Below are 13,892 nucleotides of genomic sequence, written 5' to 3' on the forward strand. Positions count from 1 at the left end.
ATTCGACTGGATTAACCAGTGGCTACATTGTGACTGGTTTAACCAGTGGCTACATTGTGACTGGTTAAACCACTGGCTACATTTGACTGGTTAAACCAGCGGCTACATTTTCACAGTTTTAATCATTGGCTACATTTGGCTGGTTTAACCATTGGCTACATTTTGACTGACTTAACCAGTGGCTACATTTTGACTGACTTAACCAGTGGCTACATTTTGACTGACTTAACCAGTGGCTACATTTTGACTGGTTAAACCAGTGGCTACATTTGACTGGTTAAACCGGTGGCTACATGTGACTGGTTCAACCAGTGGCTACATTCGACTGGTTTAACCGGTGGCTACATTTGACTGGTTTAACCACTGGCTACATTTTGACAGTTTTAATCACTGGCTACATTGTGACACACTATATCAGTAAATTGTGAGATACCACCATGAACTACCCTAAACACATTGCCATACAATAACTGCATTGGCACAAAATCAAGCTGGTGTAATTTCAATTAATTATTGATCACCTGTAATCAAATAAATGTCATACCTGGTTGAAGCTTATCAAAAGCAGGGTCTTAAGGTAATCCTCATGGACTGACTACACTCTTACAAGATTTTTACACTCCAGATATTGTATTGGGATTTGTGTGTGTATGTGTGTGTAGGGGAGGTAAGGGGTGGGTTAAGTATGATTTTTTTTAAAGTGGGATCTATGAGGATTTTAAATTTTTCATGATAAAATTTGTCTGAAAAGAAATGAAATCAATATATTGAACACTTTTTTACTTTAAAAATTAATTTTGGCTTGTTGGTTCTGTTTCTCCATGCGACTGGTTGATTAAACTCACCCAATCAAAACTATGCTTGCGTGTAATACAGGACACATGTTAACACAGCTCTGTAATGGTGTACAGGTGTACATGTAATGGTCTAGTGGTGTACACAACAGGGTGTACATTATCCGACTCAAACTACGAGAAGAAAATATACAGCCCATAAAATAAATGTCCTGAAATGTAGCAACAGGACTGTACGTAAACAAAAATAATTTTTCCTAATAGCCGTAGCCACTTCATGGTACTTCTGTTGTCATTGATAATGATATCACAACAATTGGGTCTAGGGTATTGTTGAGGCTTGATGTGTTAGCATAGGTACTAGCTAGAGGTGTATAGGCAGGGTTAATTGAGAGGGTCTAAAGAAAAGCTAACATTAGAGGTTGTTCAATCTTAGAACTTAACAGATGATGGTGTGGGTGTGGTGTGGGTGTGTTGACTTGCAGGGTATAAACACACATATTCAGTTGTTTACCAGTGGATACTGGGCACATCTCATCAGTAGATGGTAACACACATGATGCAACCATTACATCAAGAAATGGTGTCACACTTGATTAAACCATCTCATCAGTAGATGGTGACACACTTAAGGTAACCATCTCATCATAAAATGGTGACACACTTGATGTAACCATTACATCAAGAAATGGTGACACTTGATGCAACCATCTCATCAGTAGATGGTGACATGCTTGATTAAACGATCCCATCAATAGATGGTGACACACTTGATGCAACACATCAAGAAATGGTGACACGCTTGATGCAACACACCAGTAGATGGTGACACACTTGATGCACCCATCTGATGAGTCTTGTTTACCTTGCCAGGTGCTGCTACAGATCTCCATCATCCTGACTGGCAACTACAACTTCTTCAACTTGCTCACCATCACCCTGTGTCTGGCCCTTCTGGACGACTCGTGCTCATTCTTCTCTCACACACACAAAGGTAAGCACACACACACACACACAAAGGTAGGCACACACACACACACACACACAAAGGTAGGCACACACTCACACAAGGTAAGCTGTGAACTCCACACACACACAAAGGTAAGCTGTGAACTCCACACACACACACACACACACACAAAGGTAAGCATACACACACACACACAAAGGTAACCTGTGAACTCTACACACACAAGGTAAGCTGTGAACTACACACACACACACAAAGGTAACCATACATACACACACACAAAAAAAAAGGTGACCTGTGAACTCCACAAATACACACACATGCAGAGGTAAACTGTGAGCCCCACACATATAAATACACACACACCCTCTCAAAGGTAAGTTGTGAACTACACACACACATACACACACACTCAATGGTAAGCAGTTATCTCCCTACACACATACACACACATAATTAAACAGTGAACTCCCCTGGTCTATAAAACTGATGCCCTTTTAAACTAAACCTCATTAGGTACATATAGAAATAAAATACCTGCAACTTTTCTAATAGTCTCTTCTTATACAAGTTACAAGATGTTAAAAGATTTTTGTGAAACTATAGATTTCTGTTCACACAATAAAGATGATTGATTTTAGTTTATATATGTGTGTATATATAGGCTATATATATATATATATATATATATATATATATATATATATATATATATATATATATATATATATATATATATACATACATATAGCCTATAAATATATATACACATATATACATTATATACATATATATTAAACATTGAACATTTGTGTATAGAATTGAGAATGAAAGTACTGTCATTGTCTACAGGTAGTAGCAAGAAGAAGAAGAAATCTCTAGCCTGGGCAGGGGTCAGTGGCCTGGCCACTCTAATCTTCCCCCTGGTGGTGCTGGGCTACATGGGTTACAAGAGCAAGGAGTACTTCAGTCTCAAGTTTAATCCTGACTGGACCGTCCACTCTAAGATAGGTCAGATTCTTTATGGTGTTTTGATGGGTGGTATCCTCGTGTTGATGGGTGGCATTGTGTTGTGTTGTTTGGTGTCACCATTAGGTTGATGGGTGTCATTGTGATGTATTGATGTCTGTACCATGTTATATGTATGTGTGTCTTTGTATCATATATTGTTTTAGCCTTGATAAGTCTGTGTATCTCTTTATGTAAAACTGTTAAGTTGCCGCTACTATACAAATGATGGTTTTTATTTAAAATGTTGCTATTGCAACAATCTTTTCTTCAATAAGAAAATTGTGTAATAATGCAATTTAATTATGTTTTTATTATAACTACTTTTATGACAACATCATTATTGTAACTAAATTTGCTGTTTGGTTTTTTTTTAATAGAAAATGTAATAAATATATCAAAATGCATTTTAAAACTTTTTAAACAAAGAAATTTAAAATGCTTTAAAGAGGAAATGTTCATAATTAACATGGGTTTACACACCAGCAACATCCTGTTGTTATGACGATGTATTTAAATTGTATTTAATTTGAATTTGTGAACAGCTTTCTCTGAGTCGTCTTTCATGGAGTGGCTGGAGAAGGTCATGCCCTACACAATCTACCTGGGTGCTGGCTCTCTAGGCATTGAGGTGCTGCTCTCTTTGATCAGGTAACTGGTGCTACACTCATCTTCTGCTTGTCTTCATTGACAGGTTGTTGGGCAGATGTTTGACAGGTTGTTGGGCAGATGTGTGACAGTTTGTTGGGCAGATGTGTGACAGTTTGTTGGGCAGATGTGTGACACTTTGTTGGGCAGATGTGTGACAGTTTGTTGGGCACAGATGTTTGACAGTTTGTTGGGCAGATGTGTGACAGGTTGTTGGGCAGATGTGTGACAGTTTGTTGGGTAGATGTTTGACAGTTTGTTGGGCAGATGTGTGACAGTTTGTTGGGCAGATGTGTGACAGTTTGTTGGGCACAGATGTTTGACAGTTTGATGTGTCTATGATGTGTTGTGTCTCTATAAGTCTCATGCCCCCATGTGTCTGTGTTGTGTCTGTATTAGTCTGATGACCCCATATGTCTGTGTTGTGTCTCTATAAGTCTCATGACCCCATGTGTCTGTGTTGTGTCTCTATAAGTCTCATGACCCCATGTGTCTGTGTTGTGTCTCTATAAGTCTCATGACCCCATGTGTCTGTGTTGTGTCTCTATAAGTCTCATGACCCTATGTGTCTGTGTTGTGTCTCTATAAGTCTCATGACCCCATGTGTCTAATGATGTGTCTCTATAAGTCTCATGACCCCATGTGTCTGTGTTGTGTCTCTATAAGTCTCATGACCCCATGTGTCTGTGTCTCTATAAGTCTCATGCCCCCATGTGTCTGTGTTGTGTCTCTATAAGTCTCATGACCCCATGTGTCTGTGTCTCTATAAGTCTCATGACCCCATGTGTCTGTGTTGTGTCTCTATAAGTCTCATGACCCCATGTGTCTGTGTTGTGTCTCTATAAGTCTCATGACCCCATGTGTCTGTGTTGTGTCTCTATAAGTCTCATGACCCCATGTGTCTAATGATGTGTCTCTATAAGTCTCATGACCCCATGTGTCTAATGATGTCTCTATAAGTCTCATGACCCCATGTGTCTGTGTCTCTATAAGTCTCATGACCCCATGTGTTGTGTCTCTATAAGTCTCATGACCCCATATGTCTGTGTTGTGTCTCTATAAGTCTCATGACCCCATGTGTCTGTGTTGTGTCTCTATAAGTCTCATGACCCCATGTGTCTGTGTTGTGTCTCTCATGCCCCCATGTGTCTGTGTCTCTATAAGTCTCATGACCCCATATGTCTGTGTTGTGTCTCTATAAGTCTCATGACCCCATGTGTCTGTGTTATGTCTCTATAAGTCTCATGACCCCATATGTCTGTGTTGTGTCTCTATAAGTCTCATGACCCCATATGTCTGTGTTGTGTCTCTATAAGTCTCATGACCCCATGTGTCTGTGTTATGTCTCTATAAGTCTCATGACCCCATATGTCTGTGTTGTGTCTCTATAAGTCTCATGACCCCATATGTCTGTGTTGTGTCTCTATAAGTCTCATGACCCCATGTGTCTGTGTTATGTCTCTATAAGTCTCATGACCCCATATGTCTGTGTTGTGTCTCTATAAGTCTCATGACCCCATATGTCTGTGTTGTGTCTCTATAAGTCTCATGACCCCATGTGTCTGTGTTGTGTCTCTATAAGTCTCATGACCCCATGTGTCTGTGTTATGTCTCTATAAGTCTCATGACCCCATATGTCTGTGTTGTGTCTCTATAAGTCTCATGACCCCATGTGTCTGTGTCTCTATAAGTCTCATGACCCCATGTGTCTGTGTTGTGTCTATAAATTTGATGACCCCATGTGTCTGTGTTGTGTCTCTATAAGTCTCATGACCCCATGTGTCTGTGTTGTGTCTCTATAAGTCTCATGACCCCATGTGTCTGTGTTGTGTCTCTATAAGTCTCATGACCCCATATGTCTGTGTCTCTATAAGTCTCATGACCCCATGTGTCTGTGTTGTGTCTATAAATTTGATGACCCCATGTGTCTGTGTTGTGTCTCTATAAGTCTCATGACCCCATATGTCTGTGTTATGTCTCTATAAGTCTCATGACCCCATATGTCTGTGTTGTGTCTCTATAAGTCTCATGACCCCATGTGTCTGTGTTGTGTCTCTATAAGTCTCATGACCCCATGTGTCTGTGTTATGTCTCTATAAGTCTCATGACCCCATATGTCTGTGTTGTGTCTCTATAAGTCTCATGACCCCATGTGTCTGTGTCTCTATAAGTCTCATGACCCCATGTGTCTGTGTTGTGTCTATAAATTTGATGACCCCATGTGTCTGTGTTGTGTCTCTATAAGTCTCATGACCCCATGTGTCTGTGTTGTGTCTCTATAAGTCTCATGACCCCATGTGTCTGTGTTGTGTCTCTATAAGTCTCATGACCCCATGTGTCTGTGTTATGTCTCTATAAGTCTCATGACCCCATATGTCTGTGTTGTGTCTCTATAAGTCTCATGACCCCATGTGTCTGTGTCTCTATAAGTCTCATGACCCCATGTGTCTGTGTCTCTATAAGTCTCATGCCCCCATGTGTCTGTGTTATGTCTCTATAAGTCTCATGACCCCATGTGTCTGTGTTGTGTCTCTATAAGTCTCATGACCCCATGTGTCTGTGTTGTGTCTGTATTAGTCTGATGACCCCATATGTCTGTGTTGTGTCTCTATAAGTCTCATGACCCCATGTGTCTGTGTTGTGTCTCTATAAGTCTCATGACCCCATGTGTCTGTGTTGTGTCTCTATAAGTCTCATGACCCCATGTGTCTGTGTTGTGTCTCTATAAGTCTCATGACCCTATGTGTCTGTGTTGTGTCTCTATAAGTCTCATGACCCCATGTGTCTAATGATGTGTCTCTATAAGTCTCATGACCCCATGTGTCTGTGTTGTGTCTCTATAAGTCTCATGACCCCATGTGTCTGTGTTGTGTCTCTATAAGTCTCATGACCCCATGTGTCTGTGTTATGTCTCTATAAGTCTCATGACCCCATATGTCTGTGTTGTGTCTCTATAAGTCTCATGACCCCATGTGTCTGTGTCTCTATAAGTCTCATGACCCCATGTGTCTGTGTTGTGTCTATAAATTTGATGACCCCATGTGTCTGTGTTGTGTCTCTATAAGTCTCATGACCCCATGTGTCTGTGTTGTGTCTCTATAAGTCTCATGACCCCATGTGTCTGTGTTGTGTCTCTATAAGTCTCATGACCCCATATGTCTGTGTCTCTATAAGTCTCATGACCCCATGTGTCTGTGTTGTGTCTATAGATTTGATGACCCCATGTGTCTGTGTTGTGTCTCTATAAGTCTCATGACCCCATATATCTGTGTTATGTCTCTATAAGTCTCATGACCCCATATGTCTGTGTTGTGTCTCTATAAGTCTCATGACCCCATGTGTCTGTGTTGTGTCTCTATAAGTCTCATGACCCCATGTGTCTGTGTTATGTCTCTATAAGTCTCATGACCCCATATGTCTGTGTTGTGTCTCTATAAGTCTCATGACCCCATGTGTCTGTGTCTCTATAAGTCTCATGACCCCATGTGTCTGTGTTGTGTCTATAAATTTGATGACCCCATGTGTCTGTGTTGTGTCTCTATAAGTCTCATGACCCCATGTGTCTGTGTTGTGTCTCTATAAGTCTCATGACCCCATGTGTCTGTGTTGTGTCTCTATAAGTCTCATGACCCCATGTGTCTGTGTTATGTCTCTATAAGTCTCATGACCCCATATGTCTGTGTTGTGTCTCTATAAGTCTCATGACCCCATGTGTCTGTGTCTCTATAAGTCTCATGACCCCATGTGTCTGTGTCTCTATAAGTCTCATGCCCCCATGTGTCTGTGTTGTGTCTCTATAAGTCTCATGACCCCATGTGTCTGTGTTGTGTCTCTATAAGTCTCATGACCCCATGTGTCTGTGTTGTGTCTGTATTAGTCTGATGACCCCATATGTCTGTGTTGTGTCTCTATAAGTCTCATGACCCCATGTGTCTGTGTTGTGTCTCTATAAGTCTCATGACCCCATGTGTCTGTGTTGTGTCTCTATAAGTCTCATGACCCCATGTGTCTATGTTGTGTCTCTATAAGTCTCATGACCCTATGTGTCTGTGTTGTGTCTCTATAAGTCTCATGACCCCATGTGTCTAATGATGTGTCTCTATAAGTCTCATGACCCCATGTGTCTGTGTTGTGTCTCTATAAGTCTCATGCCCCCATGTGTCTGTGTTGTGTCTCTATAAGTCTCATGACCCCATGTGTCTGTGTCTCTATAAGTCTCATGTCCCCATGTGTCTGTGTTGTGTCTCTATAAGTCTCATGTCCCCATGTGTCTGTGTTGTGTCTCTATAAGTCACATGACCCCATGTGTCTGTGTTGTGTCTACAGGAGTGTGATGACTGAGAGAGGTATCATCCGCAAGAGTTTGAGCACAGCTGGGACTGTGTTTTTTGCTCTGATGGCCACCTTCATGTTCATCATTAGCTTGGTGAGTACATCAGTTGTCAGATGCTGCTTTATTCCATGTCTTTGATCATTCAGACATCAGACAGATGTTCATTGACATTACATAACAGACTTTTGTCAGAATGTCTGTCATGACAGACTTCTGTTGAAATGTCTGTCATAACAGACTTTTGTTAAAATGTCTGTCATAACAGACTTTTGTTAAAATGTCTGTCATAACAGACTTTTGTTAAAATGTCTGTCATAACAGACTTTTGTTAAAATGTCTGTCATAGCAGACTTTTGTTAAAATGTTTGTCATAACAGACTTTTGTTAAAATGTCTGTCATAGCAGACTTTTGTTAAAATGTTTGTCATAACAGACTTTTGTTAAAATGATTCCTTGTACTGCTGGCTTGATTTAAGGATAATTTATCAACAATTTTTTAAAATATGAAACTGTCATCTTTATGGCAGTTAATATAAAAGCTAAAATTGGATGAAATCGCAATTCCATTTTATTTATTTGAAACTAAACATTTTTCAGTTTAACTTGTGGTAAGGATAAAGCCACTGAAACTTTGACTAGTCACAAAAACAAAGTAACAAAAAACCAGTGAAACTAGTGACAGAAAAAAAGCCATTTTTACTTGTGACAGAACACCACTGAAATGTGTGACAAATAAGCCAGTGAAACTAGGGATAGAAAAAAGCTACATAAATGTATGTTGACTAATGACAAAAAAAAGCCACTTAAACTTGTGACAAATAAACCAATGAAACGTGTGACAGAAAAAAGCCACTTAAACTTGTGACAAATAAACTAATGAAACTTGTGACAGTAAAAAGCCACTTGCCACTTAAACTTGTGACAAATAAACCAATGAAACTTGTGACAGTAAAAAGCCACTTAAACTTGTGACAAATAAACCAATGAAATTTGTGACAGAAAAAAGCCAGTGAAACTAGTGACAAAAAAAAGCTGCTGAAACTTGTGACAGAAAAAAGCCACTGAAAGTTGTGACAGAAAAAAGCCAGTGTACGGAACTGTTCTGATCCTTGTAGGTACCCCACACCACAGTCCACAAACCCACCCAGACAGCCCTGCCTAAAGATTTCTTAAAGTACCATGGACTGGCTAAGCCCTTTCACATCACTAGTTCTTATGGGCTTTTCAGAAGGTATTTTATAGGGCCAGATGGCAATTTTTTTATTAGAAGAAAACCCATAGTCTGTTTGTTACTAAAACTATAATGTTGTTCACACTATTGTTTAGCACTAAAAACCTTAGATGTAATTCCTGAGTGTATTTCTAGCATGACTTGTGTTTTCTTCGTGTATTTTTTTATACTAATATTGTTTTCTATTGCACACAAGTGTATCTTCACTTACTAACTGTGAAGTAAAATCACAATTTTAAAACTCTTTTACAACTTGGTATGCTGTTTCATCATTGTGGTGATTGCCTTGCAGGGTTTGTTCTGTTGTCTGCCATGTTGGATTTTCTGGTCTAACATCCAATCAAATTAATTCTAACATCCAATCTTCTTCTCTTCTTCTTCTTCGTTCTTAATTATTAGTGTTGAAGGGGATCGAGATTTATCTGCCAGTGTGGTTGAATTTGAGACTGTTCGAATTTATCAACCATGAGCTTTTGCCGACTCGACCACACCTCCAACACAATTAAGCGTTACGTGTCAACTGGTTATGCGCCATTGAGGCCATTGACTCCGATTTCAGCCTGCTTTTCTTTTTGGATTTGCTTCCATAGCCTTTGTCCAACCAAGAACAAACTACAAGGCAGCAGTTGTTTAATTTTGGAGTTGTCTCTCCTATAAGAGTGGCTGTCCCCAGCTAACAAGCCTCATCTGCCCGAGGGTTCGAACTCGAGACTTTTCGGTTTAGCAACCATGAGCTTCACCGACTCGACCACGCCGACCCCTAACATCCAATCGTATATGGTAATCTAACATCCAATCCAATTAATTCTAACATCCAATTGAATAAGCTGGTCTAACATCCAATCATATTAGTTCTAATATCCAATCATGTAACATGATTTAAAATCCAATCAAATCAGTTCAAACATCCAGAAAAATCTCTCATATTATGGGAACCCATCAGTTGTGTTGCTGCTGTATTCAAGTCATCATGTTTCACAATGTCCTTTTGATATCATCAAGCCTGAATGTTAAAAGATGTCCATGCTAATGATATTGTAGATATGCTGCATGTCATCTTCTCTCAGTCACCGCACGCTGCACGCCCCTAGTTAAATCACATGACAGCACAGGTTTGGGGTTTTCTTCCAATAAAATGTTGCCCCCCTTCACCCCCACACTCCCCTCCTATATTAGGACACTGAACCCAGGGTGCCAGAGGTATTAGAACCTGCATATTCAGTCAGTTTGTTTTGTTCTTGTCTCACAGGTACCCCATAGTTATGTGGACACTAGCGCGTACCGTAGTCTGCCCAAGTATGCCAAGTCCTGGCATAGTAAAGTTGACCCCTTTCAGATAACCAGTTCCTACGGCCTGTTCAGAGTGTAAGATGACATGGTTGAGATTTTTAGTTCGGTCTTAAAACCTTGCCTCAATTAAAACTTTTTGCTAGCAGTTGTATTGAAGCTCAGACTTCTCAAAGTTTTGTAAGATAAGTTCTAGAATATTCAGAACATTTATTCCTTGTGTTCAGTATTATTTTTTATTTCTTGTTTTTATTTTTTGGCATACCTAAATGTGAATTAAATTCTAATATAAATTAGAAATTATAGAAATGATTGTTTTACTCACACAATCTGATGTATGGGTTGATATTTAAATGTAGATTTAATAAACACACAGATAAAACATAACATTTATGGAACTACAGAAGAGCGACTTTAATGCTAGATATTTTATCAATGACTTTCATTCTAGTTAGGTAACTTAAAATTGTAGATGCAGTGATGTGTATGTAATTATTGTAATTAATATAAAAAACTAATAGTGTTATTCACCTCACTAGATAAAGGATATCTGTTAGTTGTGAGGTTCCTCACACTAACTGGTTCTATATCTACTTATTCTAGTTGGGTACTTTTGTGTGTGTGTAAGTCTTGTGTTTTGTCTTTGTAATTTTTTGGAGAGATGTTAGGTAAATGGTAAACTTGTGGCATCACCCTTCAGGTTTTATTTAAGCTTTTTCTAGCTTAGATCAACTTTATATCAGTTTTTATATTTGCTTCAGCTTTGCTATTGCTTGCCGATACTTCTAAAGTTTTTACATTCCTTATCTTTTCATGCAAACAACTTTTTATTTTTGTTTCAAATTGTTTTTATTTCTTCCATACTTACATTAGCTAATTTATTAAAAATATTTCTTAACTTAGTTTTGTAGAGTAAATATTTGACCTTGTAAATGCTTCATAATCTAGCTTTGTTATATTCAGATTATCAATTAATTTTTTTAAAGATCAGTTTTAAATTTTCATTCATCTGACCTCTAAAACTATATGTAAATTTGTCTAAATTATCAAGATTTATTTTTCTAATTTGTTGGTTGGTTGTCAATTGTTCAAATAAAAAATTCTTAGTCCTCGAGGATAACTTAACTTTTTCTTCTTATTTGAACATTAGAATGACAGGTGTAGGAGGTCGACCTGAGATTGTTGTAGAAGGTCATGCTAGTGAAAGGTCAGCAGTAGACGGATGGAAGCCTTACGACTTTTTCTACAAACCTGGCAACGTATCATGGGCCCCACCCATAGTTGGTCAGTTCAATCTTTTAGTTTTGGCCCACCCATAGTTGGTCAGTTCAATCTTTTAGTTTTGGCCCACCCGTAGTTGGTCAGTTCAGTCTTTTAGTTTTGGCCCACCCATAGTTGGTCAGTTCAGTCTTTTAGTTTTGGCCCACCCATAGTTGGTCAGTTCAATCTTTTAGTTTTGGCCCACCCATAGTTGGTCAGTTCAATCTTTTAGTTTTGGCCCACCCATAGTTGGCCAGTTCAATCTTTTAGTTTTGGCCCACCCATAGTTGGTCAGTTCAATCTTTTAGTATTATAAATTTATGCCAATAAAGATAATCTACACTTATCTGTCAGCATTTTGTTTAATATAAAAATGTAATGAATTCTATTAGCATTTGTTTTAAAAACCTTACATTCATTTATTGGGAATTTCCCAAGGCAGCTTTAAGTAGTGTGGCTAGTCTATTCCTACCTCTGACTGTAGAAGAGCTCTTCATCAAATACTAGACTCTGAGATAACCTTTTCCTCCTCAGCCCCTCACCAGCCCCGCCTGGACTGGCAAATGTGGTTTGCAGCTCTGGGCAACTACCAGAACAACCCCTGGTTCCTGAACTTGGTCTACAGACTCTTGCAGAACCAGCCGGATGTCCTGGACCTGATCAGCAGCAACCCTTTCCCTGATAGACCACCCAAGTACATCAGGGCCACCCTCTATCATTACCACTATACCAGTCTTAAGGACTGTAGTGGAGTGGAGAAATGGTGAGTTGTGTACATGCTTGTCATATCACAACCCAGGACCCGGACCTGACTAGCCATTGGCCTAATCCTAACAACAGTTATCTCTGTTGCCTAGCCTGGTCTCATTGATTAGCCTAAAGTACACCCCAGCCCACATCTATCATGGGGGGGGGGGGGGAGAGTGTTATAGTTATACTGCTTGTGTTATCATGTTGTTCTAAAGTGTTGCTAGTATTTACAATTCATAAATTTACTGGAGACGTCTTTCAATGCTCTATTCACACACAAAATAATGAGATCTTAATGTACACTATGGTCGAATAGCAGAGCTTAAAATCTACAATAACCACTTTATACAGAAAATCTACAATTACCACTTTATAAAGAAAAAATGCACTTGGCTAATTGTCATGTATCAAAAAACATGATACATTGAATTATTCCCCTTAACAATACATTCTGTCTTGAGGTGGTTGTCAAAAGACTGACCAAAGCTGATTTACATTTGCTACTTGCAGCTCCTGGTGGAAGAGAGAGATCAAGGCTGAGTACTTGCCAGCTCTTTCTATAACCGACCAATCATTTGTTGACTATTTAAAACATGCCCAGCTACTGCAGGTTTGTTTGCACTTTTTTTTTCTTTTATTCTCCTACAAAATTACTTTTACATTAGCAACATTTAGAAGAAAAAATGATTTATGAAATTTTATTTTCTATAGAATTGATTTATACTGAAGTCAAATCAGCTTTTGTATAAAAGGAGTGATTATATGGGCAAGGCTTATTTAAATAGTTGTTTTGATTATTTATCAGATTATTGTTTATTTACTCAATTAATTACTCTCAGGAAAAGAAGCCCAAGAAGTTAAAGCTGGACAACATTGTAGCCAGAATTGTTAAGTGGTTTAGAGAAAAGATTGGCCAGCCTGAAGGCTTCAGTTTTATTGTCTCAATCTTAGCCTCAGCCATCCTCGTCATTATGTTAAACAGGGCACTTTTTAGATAGGTTGTTTTTGTTTCGGTCATGATTAAATATTATACCTTGTACCAGTATGGTTCTTATAAGATTTTAGCTCATACATTTGTATGTTAGTTTTCCCAATTCCTTGTTCTACATGTTGACACAGTCTCACCCTGCACACATTTTATTTCAAAGCTTGATCTAAACTAGTTTCTGCTTGTTACATTTTCCTAGAGCATGTACCATACCCAACAGATGATCTCACTGTTGTTCAAATCCTAATTTAGCCACAAGATCTGCTGCAAGAACCTGATTGTCTCAGATTTTTAAAAAAATTATCTGCCTAAAAGGTGAGCAGTTGCTAGAAAAGACATGTGACCTGCCGCACCAATCAGATGATCACAAGTGCCTTACAGTGTTTGTCCAATTGTGGTCTACTGACTGGATGTGTTCATGGCTGCCCATCTTTCATCATGTTGCCCTAAGCTGTTGCCATTTTGTACAGATTTATGTACATATCTAACAATATCCCTTCATTTTTTGTGTCTTTCTAGACCGATATATGTCACATAATTCTTTTTTTTTTTTGGCATGCTTTAATTGTTCTTGTTTAGAAAAAAATAAATTTCTATCACAAAACTTGAGTCAAGTCTTTAAT

General features: G+C 38.7%; 1 protein-coding gene across 2 annotated transcripts in view; it reads left to right on the plus strand.

The window, feature by feature from the left end:
* The window catches only part of LOC131942136 (lipase maturation factor 2), a 45,974-nt gene extending 32,096 nt beyond the window's left edge, over positions 1-13,878 (plus strand). Inside the window, exons 8-16 of one of the 2 annotated variants that reach the window (XM_059301863.1) lie at positions 1,668-1,788; positions 2,617-2,775; positions 3,318-3,423; positions 7,747-7,846; positions 8,869-8,984; positions 11,422-11,555; positions 12,066-12,294; positions 12,792-12,891; positions 13,121-13,878. In XM_059301863.1, coding sequence (XP_059157846.1) covers positions 1,668-1,788; positions 2,617-2,775; positions 3,318-3,423; positions 7,747-7,846; positions 8,869-8,984; positions 11,422-11,555; positions 12,066-12,294; positions 12,792-12,891; positions 13,121-13,279 — 1,224 coding nt within the window. In that variant the 3' untranslated portion in view covers positions 13,280-13,878. Of the gene's footprint in view, positions 1-1,667; positions 1,789-2,616; positions 2,776-3,317; positions 3,424-7,746; positions 7,847-8,868; positions 8,985-10,233; positions 10,350-11,421; positions 11,556-12,065; positions 12,295-12,791; positions 12,892-13,120 lie in introns of both variants that reach the window. The other variant, XM_059301872.1, reaches the window with a different exon arrangement.
* Positions 13,879-13,892: the final 14 nt, after the last annotated feature.

The sequence above is a fragment of the Physella acuta genome, unplaced genomic scaffold (assembly GCF_028476545.2).
Source record: "Physella acuta isolate Inbredline_101_S28 unplaced genomic scaffold, ASM2847654v3 ptg000033l, whole genome shotgun sequence".
NCBI lineage: Eukaryota > Metazoa > Mollusca > Gastropoda > Physidae > Physella > Physella acuta.